The sequence below is a fragment of the Octopus bimaculoides genome, chromosome 15 (assembly GCF_001194135.2).
Source record: "Octopus bimaculoides isolate UCB-OBI-ISO-001 chromosome 15, ASM119413v2, whole genome shotgun sequence".
NCBI lineage: Eukaryota > Metazoa > Mollusca > Cephalopoda > Octopoda > Octopodidae > Octopus > Octopus bimaculoides.
The window spans coordinates 32,549,638-32,564,744 of NC_068995.1; the positions used below are offsets into that span (position 1 = coordinate 32,549,638).

Below are 15,107 nucleotides of genomic sequence, written 5' to 3' on the forward strand. Positions count from 1 at the left end.
CATTGTTGAAACTGAGAGTAAATTGCAAAAGGTCCTCAACTTGTTTAAGGAAAATGACTTCCAGGCCAAATTCCAAAAGTGGTGTATTGCTGTGCAAAGTGGCTATTTCAAAGGAGATGATGTTAAAACTTAGATAAGTTATTTCTTATCAAACATAACTGGTCTGGGAACGTTTTGACACCACCTCGTAACTACACCACCTGAACATTAGAAAGCTGATAGCAGAGTGCTTGGTATGCAAGTTGTAAAAAAAAAAAAAAAAAAAGCACCCAGTTCACCCTGTAAAGTTGTTGGCATTTGGAAGGGCATCCAGCCATAAAAACCATACCAAAGTAGACACTGGAGCACAATGTAGTCCTTGGACACGTCAGATCCTGGAACATGGACATTAAATGACAATGATGATGAGGATTCCTCAATATTTTCATATAAATCAAACCCCCCAAACTGTCAGATATCAATATGCAATTACCAATCGTGTATGCTGGAAGTAATTCTATCAACCATGTCCTTGGTTTAAAATGTATAGGTCCCATGCTAATGTAAGAAATCATGATATTTTGATGAAAAACAAAAGCAGGAACGGTAACTAAAAAAGATATGGCTATTACCTCTTTTTGTGCCTGCAAATGTTCAATTGTAGATTTATGTAAGTGACTATATGGTGACAGCAAAGCAGTTTTTACAGCAGCTACAACATAATTCTTTGATAACAGTTGGTCCACTATATATTTAACACACTGTAAAAAAAAAAAAAAAGAAAAAAGAAAGTAAGAAAGAGAGAAATAACATTAAACATTTAGCTAATACTTACCCCTTTGAAAATTGATCCAAATTATAACTGAAACACCTAAGTTAACTTTAAAATCAAGTGTCAGGAGTTTACCATCAATGTAACATGTGACTGAGATTAGAAGAAACATTAACATTTAGAACCAATGTGATGGACTCTCCTGTCGAAGATGATGTATGAGTGTTCAGCTTTTTGCCGAACAACCTGCACAAATGATTTGTTTCTAGTGATCAAATGTATGTGCTGTGCATTAGTTCACTCCTTCCATCAAACTGATGTTGCTTGAACAGGTGCACAGTGTTAGGTGTCAAAGTGATTGCAGGGCAAGGAGAAACGAAGTGTTTTGCTCAAGAACACAATGCACCATTTGGTCTAGGAATTGAAACCACAATCTTGAAACTGCGAGTGCAACAACCAAACCACTAAACCATGTAACAGGTATATTATTGACATATCTGATACATTAAAGTAAAGGTAACATTTATTGCTGACTGTTTATACCCATAATGCCAAGATCAGAATAATATCTCTATGGTATGATTTAAATAGAAATATAACTTGAGGTGCCCATTCTTTCTAGTAGCACATTGTAAGTTGATAATAAAGAATAAGAAAAACAAAACTTTAATTTCATTAGCTTTCAATTAAAGGTGACTTTTTTTTTTTTTTTTTATAATTTTTTGTCAGACAAGAAAGAGCAGTCCAAGACTGTTTTCAGATCTTCTAAAACTGTTATGCCCTTAAAATGTTGGATTGTTATAACGCCCACTTCAGTATACAGTATACTTAATAAAACGAGTAAAGACACTATCTCTGACCACCTACTACATACGCTGATACTTCACACACTTCTTTTAACTTACAGTGATAGGTTATTCCATTCATCACATGGAAGGGGTGTACTATTATTACTAATTTCCTACAAAATCTCACCTTTTAAGTTTTTCTTAGGAAGTGTCATTTTATTTAATAATTTTTTTTATGCACCCCACTTCCCGTTTTTGAGTTTGTTTTTTTCTTTTACTTTCCGTACAATTTAATATTTTTTGCACTTGGCAACTATTTTCAGGAACTCTGCAGGTTTTCTTTTCGTCTCACTTGTACACTTGGGTCCAATCACCTGCAGTAGCATTCGTACTTGGAACATATCATACAACTATTCCATCAATTCTTCCAACTTCTTTGGTTCGCTTTCCACGAATCTCTTTTTCAGTTGGTTCCCGTGTCTCTTTTGTATGCCTTTTCTACTTTTTACCCAATACATCATTTTACCTATGCATTCGGTAATTATGCCATCTTCCCAATTCTACTTCCCATTCTTGTATGCCCTCATGTACACCTTTTCACCAACTTTAAAGAATCTTACTGCCTTCCCTGGCCAGGTAACAATTTATCAAAGACTGTTTTTACTTTCCTTGCAAACATCAACTCTACAAGTGAGCTACCTGCTGGTGTATTCAGATTTGGTGACACAGTACACTCTTAAAAATTGTTGTAGAGGCACCTCGTCCATGACTTCCTAATTCGATCTTCTAAGGGCTCTTTTGAAGGTATCATCAAAGCATTCTGCCTGTCCATTAGATCTGGGATGGTATGGCGTAGTAGTTACATGTTCTACCTTGAATGTTTCACAAAACTTTTAAAATTCACTAGACACAAATTGTGTTCCATTGTCAGACACTATTTTGTCTGGGATGCCAAATTTTGCAAACAATTTGTGTAAAACATTTATCACAGTTGAGGAGGTTGGTTTTTTAACATTTACAGATTTCAGGCCATTTCAAAAGACTATCAACTACCACTAAGTAGTAAGAACCATTTAAAGGGCTAGCAAAATTGATGTGTAATCTGAACCACAGAACATCTACTTTTGAACAATATTTACTTTTTATTGTGAGCAATTTTTCATTTTGTTTTGGCTTACATACAAGTGTTCCAGTTTTACTGCAATTTTTCTTTTTTAGTCCCTCAGCTGCATTCAAACCTTCAACTGAACCGACTATATTTCCACACAAAACATTTATGGGCATATTCCATACTTTGAATAGTTCCATCCACTCTGTTACATTACATACAAATTCACCAAAAAGATATCTTTTTCCCCTAATACCATGTGCTACCTTTTTAGACATTAATTTCAGCTTACCGACATATTTCCACATTTTTTCGTTTATAACGGTGATGTCACTACCAGTGTCCAGTTGCATTTTAACACTTGTATTTCTGATTCTCACATTCATAAATTTCCTCATCATTATATTACCAATTTCTTCCGATGACACACTATTTATTCTTTTTCCTTTGTTCTGACATTTTGTCGTCTTCGTTCTACAGTGCGTCTTTAAATGTCCTATATTTCCACAACGAAAACACTGCTTTTTTAAATGGACAATTTTTTCCTCAGGTGTATACCTCTACATGCAAATCATGGGTTTATTTCCAGATTTTTGTCGTGTCTTTTTAGAAAACACTATCTCTATTCTGATTATTTTGCACTTGCTTTATTTGGAAATAATCTTTACTCTTTTACTTGTTTCAGTCATTTGACTGCGGCCATGCTGTAGCACCGCCTTTAGTCGAGCAAATCGACCCCAGGACTTATTCTTTGTAAGCCTAGTACTTATTCTATCAGTCTCTTTTGCTGAACCACTAAGTTACAGCGACGTAAACACACCAGCATCGGTTGTCAAGCGACGTTAGGGGGACAAACACAGACACACAAACACACACACATATATATATATATAAATATACATACATACGACTGGGCTTCGTTCGGTTTCCGCCTACCAAATCCACTCACAAGGCTTTGGTCAGCCCGAGGCTATAGTAGAAGACACTTGCCCAAGGTGCCATGCAGTGGGACTGAACCCAGAACCATGTGGTTGGTAAGCAAGCTACTTACCACACAGCCACTCCATTCAATTTCCTGTGTTGTGTCTTAATTTGACTACCCTTTCACATTCTTCTGACACTTGCTGTGGGGTTACATCCTGGGTTTGTTACAGCTTTGTAAGAAAGCTAGTTCTAACTTCTGCATCCTTTTCAGCAGTAAGACATTTGAACATATCTGGTGTTAATTCGTCCAGCTTAAACTTCTCGCATTTCCTGTTTACTGTACCAGCATATGTGACGTAGTCCTCGTCGTCTTTCTCAATATTCAGACAATTCTAATTTGTGTTGAACAATGAGCTTTTTTCACTGAAAATTTCACACAATGTATCTACTGTGTCACTTAAGTTTATGTCCGAAGGTTTTCTTGAGAGTACATATTTACTGTATCACTCATATTCTGTTGCTGCCAGTTTTCTCAAGATTAAGCATATTTTCATCTTGCTGTCTCAATCATTCTTTCACAAAGATTTGCTCATATCTTCTGTAGTACGCTTCAAAGGTAACTTTTTCATCAGGTTTATATTTGAATTATGTTATAGAGTTTGTGACATAGTCGGACGAGAACACTTTTTCTGAATTTTCTGAAGTCTTCATTAATTGCAGTATTTGTTGCTGTAATAGTAACTGTTGTTGTTCTTTCATTTGTTGTTGTTTTTGCAACTTGAAGAAACCAGCCAATAAATTTTCCATAAAATTCACACAACAATATTTTGTGAGTTTGTTAACTTCTTGTGAGTTGTCAATTCCTCGTAGAGTTTGTTAATTGTTCACGAGTTGTTTAAATCTTCGCCAAGTGTTTATTAATTCCTCGTGAGTTGCTTAAATCCTCGTCACCACTGTTGTATCCCTAAAATATTAAATTGTTGTAACACCAACTTCAGTATACAGTATACTTAGTAAAACCAGTAAAGACACAACTATCTCTGACTGCCTACTACATACTCCCTTTACTTATAGTGACTAGGTTATTCCAGTCATCACATGAAAGGGATGTACCATTATTACTAATTCCCTATAACAAAAACTGAGAGAAGAGAAGGAGTCATCTTCAGGCTGGAAAGCTGAATGCTTACCACAGAGATGATTTCACTAAAGGTACCAAAGGGCCAGAAGATGATATTAAACAGAATGACAGCTTAAATTTATCCTTTTTTCACCATAGTACCTGTTTACAAACAGATAATCTAAGCTACAAGTGTCTAATGGTTTTGACAAGGATAAATAGTCAGGACACAGCTCATCAAGATTTCAGCTAGCAGGCTGCTGTTCTAACAATTCCAACAGCTATAACATTCAATATTTTTCATATGTTTTCCAATAAGTCTCCAAAAGTTACTCAGAAAAATGTGTTACAAATGTAGGTGTCATAAACCAATTCAAAAGAAGGCTTTTATCCAAACTTTGTTCAGCTCACGTCTAATCCATTAATCATGGCTGCCCAACGATTAAGACAGACATGTTTTATATTAGGTAAAAACAGCATCCATTCATTAACATCATTCGACACTATGCCGCGTTTTCATACTCAATACAAAATATGATTTCTGTATTTTTATCTATTATTTACAATAGTAGGAAGGAATTAATAATAGGATATTATAATTCATAACAGTAGGATTAAGAAGATCTTTTAGTCCTGTCAAGAACAACCACCCTTCTAGTGCTGACACCACAATTAAAAGTATCTAGTATTCTCTGCAAAGTAGTTGATGTTTTACGAAGGGCAACCAACTGTAGAAAGCATACTGAAATCAGAATGTACAAATGAGACAAGCCTCTCCAACTTAGGAAGTCAGTAATTCTGAATAAGAACTGACTCAAACTGTGAATGTCCATTCTATGAAAAACAGGCATAAAATGATAACTGTAAAATTTGTAACCTTTCATCACAAACCAAAAGGTTTGAGAAACATGGTATATTAATTCATGCACATGAAAAAATACAAAAAAAAAATACAATATGAAGTTTTATTTAATACCAATTCTAAAAAAGTGGAATGTATTACCTCTTCACTCAGAGCTGCTTCTTCAGGAATGTCTTTTAAAATGGTTCCAATCATTGGAACACATTCAGGAACAGTACTCATGCTTGTTACCAACTGAATCCAGGGGTTGTCTGAAGCATTATTCTGATTGCTGTTTCATTCCACGGAAGAGAAAAAGCAAAAAAAAAAAAAAAAAAAAAAAAAAGTGAAAACTGAAACAATATTGTAGAATTTAACCATCTTTCAGGCATAATATTGTTTTCAGGAAACGATCGTTTAAATATGTTAATATCTTTTGAATATACATAAGATCAATTTTAAAAGAGAAAGGAATGTAATCATAAGAATCTACTCGAGTACATTTCTAACAATTATTTCATAGACAGCAGAGAATTTTCAACACAGAATAATATATATTTGAGGAACCAGTCTAAAAACTGTAGGACATGCTACCATTTGCACTAATTCCTTATCCTTCATGTTCATAATAAATTATAGATAAACATACTATTAGCTCTACTACAAATGTTTGCTTTGCTATTTGAGAAAAAGTCAAAGAAACTAAAGCAAAAAACATATTAACAAAAAAAAAAAACATTGAAACAAAAAACTTACCTGCACTTAAATGCAGGCCACATTTTCAGCAACTGACAAACAGCTGTAAACTGGCTACTGTTTGTGCTGGAACTAAGTAAATTGGTAAATAACTGGTGACGTGATTCATCTGACTGAATTTCATCATCAGTAATCTGTCAGAAAAGGAGGTAACAGATAAAATTGATTCCAGAAAGATGATACAAATGTATTATTAATTTAATTATAGTCATATTTAAAATGAATTCCTTCGTAATTTAATTTCACTTTGAAGAAATATATGATCTTTAAATAAGAAAACTGTTTGCCATAAGATGCACATTTTAAATCATTGATACTTTTTTTTTAATAAGCACAGACTTAAAAAGTTTGCTTCCCAAGCACATGGTTTTGGATTCAGTCCCACTGCATGGCACCTTGGGCAAGTATCTTCTACTATAGCTCCAGGTTGACCGAAGCCTTACAAGTGGATTTGGTAGATGAAAACCGAAAGAAGCCTGTCATATACATATGTGTGACTTCATGTTTATGTTTGTCCTCCATCACCACTTGAGAACCTGTAGTTGTTTATGTCCTTGTAACTTAACAGTTTGGCAAAAGAGATTGATAGAATAAGTACCCCATAATGGGGTTAATTTCTTTGACTAAACCCTTCAAGCCAGCGCCCCAGTATGACCACAGTCTAATGAATGAAACAAACTAAAGATAATAGATTAGCTATGACTCAACTGAAATTATGTGACCTCTTCATCAAGTGACATTTATACTGACATCTATACTCAAAAGAATATTGACAAGCCCTAGTACAAGAGATATTAGAGATAGTGTGAAATAAACACAAAAAAATATCCCATCACCTTTGAGCATAATCCCTATAAAGCATGATTTTGAATTCTATCCACAACTATTCATATTACAAGCTTAAGAATAGTCACAAGAAACATGACAGCAACAATGATCTCTCCACCACAATGAGGACTGACAGAGAAATAAAAGGACTGTTTTTGTGAGGACATCTTGCTGATTACTTCAATAATAGATAACATCAACCTCATCATCACAGCTACAGGCGTGTTGGGCAACACTATGATAACCATTTCAATGTACATGACAGCTATGGTTGTGGTACAATAGAATGAAGAGGAATCAAAGCACTTGGAACTCTGTGATGCAAATGACCTAACTACTTGCAACACTAATTTCAGGAAACTGGCCAACCGCCTGATTACTTATCAGAAAGGCAAACATGCAAGCCAGATCAGATGCAGTTTGTACATACCAGGAAATGAGGTAGACAGTTGTTTATGAATAACAGGTCTTCCCAAATGAAGAATGTACCACTCAACAAAGGGCTAGTGATTAGTAACATCAAAGTAAGAGCTATACAGACCCACAGACACAAGACATCTGGAGAATCTTTTTGGCACATGCCAAAAAGAAGATGATACAAACTTATAACATAGAAGACAACTAACATTTTCTTTGAAACAACCTGCTAAAAGCTACAGAACCGATCTGTGAATAGAGCAAGGTTCCAGTAAGAGGGAAAGTGACCTAATCATAAAATGATATGGTAGATAAAGCCATAAAAACTAAGAGACAGACTTGAGAAGAATGGAAGTGGGGAACAAGAAACAATTTCAGGTAACCCTCTTCTTTCATTCTCATAACCCAATACTCCCCCACTTTATAACCCTGTTTCCTTCCTATTACTCTCTTTTCCCTCAGCACATAATTCATGCTATTTCTATTGAACTTCTTTACCAACAATTGTCATTTAGCAGACCTACACTCTTCCCCTTCCTTTACTCTTTCTCTCTATCACATTCTCACTCCTATCATTTCAGTACTCTTCTATGATACTCTCCTCTAGCACCCTCTCACTCTGGTTATCATCATCATCAACATTATCATCATTTAATGTCCATTTTCCATGCTGGCATGGGTTGGATGGTTTGACTGGAGCTGGCAAACTAGAGAGCTACACCAGGCTCCAATTGTCTGTTTTGGCATAGTTTCTATGGCTACATACCCTTCCTAATACCAACCACTACAGAGTGTACCAAGTGCTTTTTATGTGATACCAGCACAGGCATTTTTACTACAGTTATACATCACCATTAAAATTTTTGAAAGATTAATGAAAAATAAAGGTTACTGTGAGCACGACCATAACTCAATGTTTATATTGTCTCAGTCGAGCTCACATTGATAAAAGTTGATTTCAATGATAAAGAATTATCTTTCGAATAGGCTATTTAGTATGAAGATATGCCAATAATATATAAAGTAAAAATGTTTTTATTACCTATATTATAATTCTTTTTATTTTGTTAATCTGTTCATGTATGTCTGTGGTTATTGCACCTAGGTCAAAGTTAACTTACTTATAAAATCACTTAAAATTCAAAGTTTTATTTTTAGAATGGTGGTATAAGATGACCCCAATTTTTTAGGATCTAAAGGTCATCTTATAAGCAGAAATATACAGTACCTTATATTCTGGCCAAGATTCCTCAATGATGGCACTAGTTCGGTAAAACAGCAACAATTTCACGTCTTCAGGTTTAAGTCTGAAGTTCTGATAATGGAAACATCAACAAAGCAATTAATATAAATTAACAAAATAATATCTTTTTCATTTTGTACAGGTACCAAGAAAAATGTCATAATTTGTTACTTAATAGATTATACAAAATAATAGAAATAACAGCAACAAGGATAAATATATCTTCATAAACACAATGCATGAGGTACAATGATGTTAGAAAAAGACCCCCTTCGGTCATGAATGACCATGGGATTGCACCGAGAGAGTGTTCCCCTCCACTGCTTGACAACCAGTGTAACCTAGCAACTCAGCAAAAAGAGACTGATAGAGTATGAACAAGGCTTAACAAAAATTAAGTAGTGGGATGTCAATTCAATCAACTTAAATTTCTTCAAGGTAGTGTCCCAGGATGACCACAGTCTAATGACTGAAACAATAAAAGATAAAAAGATAATGTTGTAAATCAAGTGTCATGCAGGCGGTGTCCTTCATTTCCAATCTTCCATGAAAACATGTCTGGTCATGGAGAAATATTGCCTTACTTGGAAACAGGCAATGGCTGGCAACAGGAAGAGTATCTGGCTGTTAAAAAATACTCTTCAATTACTTGCATCTAATGCATTATAAAAATTAGGTAACTCTAATCTCTGCCATATATTGGCTTTGTTTTAAAACCAGTACTTACCCTTTAAACCTTTTGATATCAACCTGCTTGAGACTGCCCCAGGTTCTATGACAGAAACCCACAGTTTTAAAGTCGTCTAAATTGTAATCTTCCATCAAAATTTTATGCTTATTTGTTCCAGACCCCAGCTTAATAATTAGAAAGTTATTTTACTAAATTCTTCATTATTGTAAAAATTGATTGATACAAAGGCAATATATGCCAACAGAAATATGGTAACAAAAGGGTTATCCACATTTTAGTGTTCAATAAGAACAAGATAAAGACTACACAGATGTAAAGTAAAGATTATTTACCTTTTCTAAAGTTGCAAGTAAACCGAGTCGAGGTTGGACAGCAATAGAAGTATCAGAGCAAAATGGTAACACCTGCATCAGTACTTCATCAGCAGTTACCAACTGGCCACTAAAAATACAAATGTAAAACATTAAAAAAAAAACTATCATCATTACCTCCCTCCCCGCTCCTGGTCATTACTATTTCAAGTCCTTTAGGACCTATAGGACAGGTTACCCATTACATGGCGTATAAGTGATAGAAATCACAATATTCCTTCTGAATGGGATGCCAGAGAGCCCCTTCAGTCATGAATGACCATAGGATTGCACCTAGAAAGTCTGGGTAAGGTTGTTTATGGAAGACCAACAGTCACCGATGCATACCAGCCTCCCTTCTCCATGCCACTGATGTTGTCGAAGGGAAAAGCAGAGGCTGATACAGCTTGGCACCAGTGATATCGCAACTTATTTCTACAGCTGAGTGAACTCAAGCAATATAAAATAAAGTATCTTGCTCAAGAACACAACACGCAGCCCAGCCTGGGAATCAAACTCACCTCGTGATTGTGAGCCTGATGCTCTAACCACTGAGCCATGCCAGTCCATTGCATGGTTATTCATCTACAGCAGAGTCAACTGGAGCAACATGAAATAAAATTCTTTGCTCAAGAACACAATGCACCATCTGGGAATTGAAAGCACAATCTTGTGGCCGTAAACTTAACACTGTAACCATTAGGCCATGCTCCTTCATGTGTAACAAAAATATAAAACTCTCAGCTAAGGGTCAAGGGGAAAAACCACTTTCAGTCATGAATGACCATGGGATTGCAACTAAAAAGTTACCCTCCAAGGCACAGGGCTGGGCATGGGTGTTTATGGAAGACCAGCCTCTCCTCTCCATGCCACCTTTGACTATCCAGGGGCAAGTCAAAGTCCAATACAGCTTGGCATCAGTGACATTACAACTCATTTCTACAGATGAGTGAACTGGAGCAATGTGAAATAAAGTGTCTTGCTCAAGAACACAACACACAGCCCAGTCCAGGGATCAAACTCACTACCACATGATTGTGAGCCTGACACTCTAACCCACTGATCCATGCACCTTCACAAACATAGAAAAGTGGATGTTAAATAAGGATGAAGACTTTTGTTCACTAGCTGAGTCAGGAGAAAGGAGCAGTGCCATGGTCCTTCAAGTGGCATTCCTAGAGAGACTGACACCATTAAGTCAACCTTTAAAAGCCAACAAACTACAGGCAAAACAGAATGGGGAAGGATGACACTCTGGGAAGGCAGGTACAGTGACTAATATGGGACTTGTGGGTTGAACACAATAAGAGTGATGAGAGGAGGAGACACATGTAGGACAGGAATGCCTGAGAGGAGGTGACACAAGATCAGCCAGATCCAAGGCAAGTAAAGGCCTTATGACTGGATTGGGTAGACGGAAACTGAAAGAGGGCCATCAAATATGTGTGTGTGTATGTGTGTGTTTTTCCCACCATTACTTGATAAGTGGTGTTGGTGTATTTACATACTCATAACTTAGCAATTCAGCAAGAGACTGATATAAAATAGTAGTATGCTTTTGCTGAACCACTAAGTTATGGGGACATAAACATACCAACACCGGTTGTCAAGCAGTGATAGGAGGGACAAACACAGACACAAAGACACACACACATATCTGTGTGTGTGTGTGTGTAATGGGCTTCTTTCAGTTTTCACTTACCAAATCCACTCACAAGGCTTTGGTCAGTCCAAATCTATAGTAGAACACACTTGCCCAAGGTGCAACATAGTGGGGCTGAACCCAGAACTATGTGGTTGGGAAGCAAGCTTCTTATCACACAGGCATATCAATATTTATATTTTTTATTAGGTATAAAACCACAGAATTATGCTAGGAAATAAGAATAAGAAGTTGCAACATTTAAACCTTTTCCAAGTTGTAAAGCACTTGGAACAGAGATTTTCCAACATAGAAACGAAAATAATATTGTGGTACTCACCCCATTTCTTGATGGTTTAGTACATTTTGTATGATACCTTCAATCACAGATATACCATCCAACTTGTCAAAGATATCACTATGGGATGTTTTATCACTAAAACAAAAACAACAATCAAGATTATTTTCATTTTTGTATACACTTACAAATATAGAACAAAAGATTTATGTTCACTTTCACATACACAAATACAATGTTAATATTGATATCTGTTGTTGGTGATGTGGTAGTGGTCATCGTGGTACTGTTGTTTAGCCCTCAAAGTCAACAGTGACTTTTGTTTTAACGACTTATAAAGAGGAGGAAAGGCAGTAACAATGAACTTTGTTGAATCTTCAAAACTGGCAAGAGAAAGGAAGAGTTATGATCAGGCCAGAAACCTAACCTTGCCATACACTGAACTCTGCTGAAGGTAACTATGGTCACCAGGAGGAAGAAGGGAGAGTTGGAGGTCATTTCTAGAAGGTCAAGTAACCACTTAGAAAGGCTCTGTTATTTAAATGCTGGCACAGGCATAGTTGTGTGGTAAGACACTTGCTTCCCAACTACATGGTTCTGGGTTCAGTCTCACTGCATGGCACCTTGGGCAAGTGTCTTCTCCAATAGCCTCACGCCAACGAAAGCTATGTGAGTGGATTTGGTAGATAGAAACTGAAAAAAGCCCATCGTATGTGTGTGGGGTGTGCATGTGTGTGTGTCTTTGTGTTTGTCCCATACCACCACCTGACAACTGATGTCAGTGTGCTTATGTCCCTGTAACTAAGCAGTTTGGCAAAAGAAACCAATAGAATAAGTACAAAACTTTAAAAAAAAAATAAATACAGGGGTTGATTCATTTGACTAAAAACTCTTCTAAGCAGTACTCCAGTATGGCCACAGTCTAATGACTGAAACAAGTAAGATAAAAAAGAATATAGGTTACACCAAAGTTTCATGTATATTTGTTACTGAGAAACCAATGTATAACAGTGGATTTTATAAACCACAATTTTCCACCTAAATATTTGAAATTATGCATAGGATCATTGTAACTATTTCTGGTATTTTCTATAAAGCTAGACAAGGCTGGATAGTGATAGTAGTTCAGAATACTTCTTTGATATCTCCTGCAACAATAGAAAATATGTCTAAGTAGAGGATGAATTTTTTTTTTATTCTGATTCTTTCCTAATCCATCTAGTTTTTCAACCAGGATCAAGTTTTATTATACAACTTAAAACTTGAAAACTGATGATGGATATGTCACCTGAAGACCACAGGAACCATTACCACTTCAAATGAAGAACAAATAAAACTAGAGTCAATAACACAATTTGCTTTTAGTGGAATATCAACAACTGTTTCTCAAAAAGTTGAGAAGAAGAAATACTAGAATACAAGGAAATACGTGACAATATAATCAAGAGAAAACAGATTATAAATTCTAAAAACAAGATTATTTTCTTATTTTTTTACAACTTCTCTCAAAAGTGTCGTTTTCAAATCATCTTTATCGCAAACGATTTTATGAAGCTGGTGTCAGCTGAACAGATCTGCAATATGTTATCTTTCCACATATCTTCTTCTTTTCCAGCACCACACTCACCACCATCATCATCATCATCATCATAATCCATTGCCACCACAACCACCACCATCATCATTATTATCATCATTCAACATCCATGCTTCTATGTTTGTATGGGTCAGGCAGAATTTGAGGCAGATTCTCTACAGCCAGGTGCCCTTCTTGTCATCAACCTTCACCTGTTTCCAAGTGAAGTAATATTTCCCATTGGCCAGGAGAGTGGAAACAAACATTGCTTGTATGACAGTGATGCTCGTTTACAACCATCACATGGCAAACACACACACACACACACATACACACACACACATACACACACACACATTCTATTTATATTACTCATCTAAATCATAATACTAACATTTAACCTGGAACTATTTATTTCTTCAAATAACCTTCAAACTGTAATACCCTAAAATCTTAGTTCTCTGTCCCTGTTTGATAATGTTTTTGCCATTGTTCTCTAAAGTTTGTATGCATTCTTGTTTTCTTTTGTCTCTCACTGTTGCCATGTTTCTTTCCCCAATGACAGTAGTCTGGCCATAGTTCCCTCTTCTCAATGACTACTCACTGCTATTTCTATTTCCTGCGGCAAAACTGGCCGTCTTATTTCACCATTTCCAGTTGTGGTTCTTATAAAGGCTCTTTAGCACATGTTTTCTTAGACTTTCACACCGCCTGATTCACTGTTGTTTTGCGATATGCATAGCTAAGAATTTGTTTCTCGTTTTTTAATTGCCTAATTCATTCATTCATTCATTCACTCATATAACCCACCATACAAACATGTACTATCATAACATGTAACTATTTAATTCTTTAAATAACCTTCAAATCATAATGCCCTAAAATCTTAGCTCTCCATCCCTGTTTCATAATGTTTTTGCCATTGTTTTCTAAAATTTGTATGCATTATTGTTTTAGTGTTGCCATGTTTCTCTCCCCAGCAATAATAAACTTGCCATTGCTTGTCTGTGATGCACCCACCCATTCTTGCACCCCAACACCTATACTGGAAATCTATTCTCAATACCAGAAACCCCTACAGGGCTCTGTCTCGTTTCTGTACCAGAGGACTTACATACCTTCGTCCCTCCTTCCCCACCACCAACAATCGCACATTACTGCATGCACCAAAAGGTGATATGTTACTTAGGAAATTATTAGTAAATTAACAAACCACCTACTTCTTTCTCCCTATATATAATGGACTAACCAACAGCAGATCATTTATATAATTAATTAATCTACACACTGACCTATTTATATTTGCAGCAGTAACACTTATATTTACAATGCTACTCACGACCAACAGGGACAACAATTTTAATATGTTTGAATGATAGTAGGTGAAGGCGAGACCAACTAATGTGACATGTCTATTACCAAACGATCACTGAAACATTCTTTTCAGGTACCTCTATTGGAGCTTATCAATGCACTGCCCCCTTGGGATAAAACTACATGGTCATTTAAAACATTTAGCAACTATATAAACAACTGACTTTTCTATTTTTTTGCTTTTTAAATGGTGGAGAAAAGAGGTGAGAGTGAGTCACTTACAAGTGAGATTACTATTTACATTATATAGAGTACGATTGATATTTTCTATTTCTTTTACTTTTAACAGTGGTAGAGAGTTTGATTAGAAAGTTTCTTACATGTTGAAGATTTTATTCTGGGAGTCTTTCAAGGGTCTTAATTTATTTCTTCTATTTATCATTGTTTTTTTTTGGGGGGG

The 15,107-nt window shown here is 35.8% G+C and overlaps 1 protein-coding gene across 1 annotated transcript in view; it reads right to left on the reverse strand.

Annotated features, from left to right (window-relative positions):
* LOC106878217 (NBAS subunit of NRZ tethering complex) overlaps positions 1–15,107 on the reverse strand; it is a 132,994-nt gene that overhangs the window by 4,800 nt on the left and 113,087 nt on the right. The window contains exons 53-58 of the mRNA XM_014927365.2: positions 11,800–11,895; positions 9,800–9,908; positions 8,762–8,848; positions 6,289–6,422; positions 5,695–5,824; positions 612–740 (exon numbers count right to left, since the gene is read on the reverse strand). Coding sequence (XP_014782851.1) covers positions 612–740; positions 5,695–5,824; positions 6,289–6,422; positions 8,762–8,848; positions 9,800–9,908; positions 11,800–11,895 — 685 coding nt within the window. The remainder of the gene's footprint in view (positions 1–611; positions 741–5,694; positions 5,825–6,288; positions 6,423–8,761; positions 8,849–9,799; positions 9,909–11,799; positions 11,896–15,107) is intronic.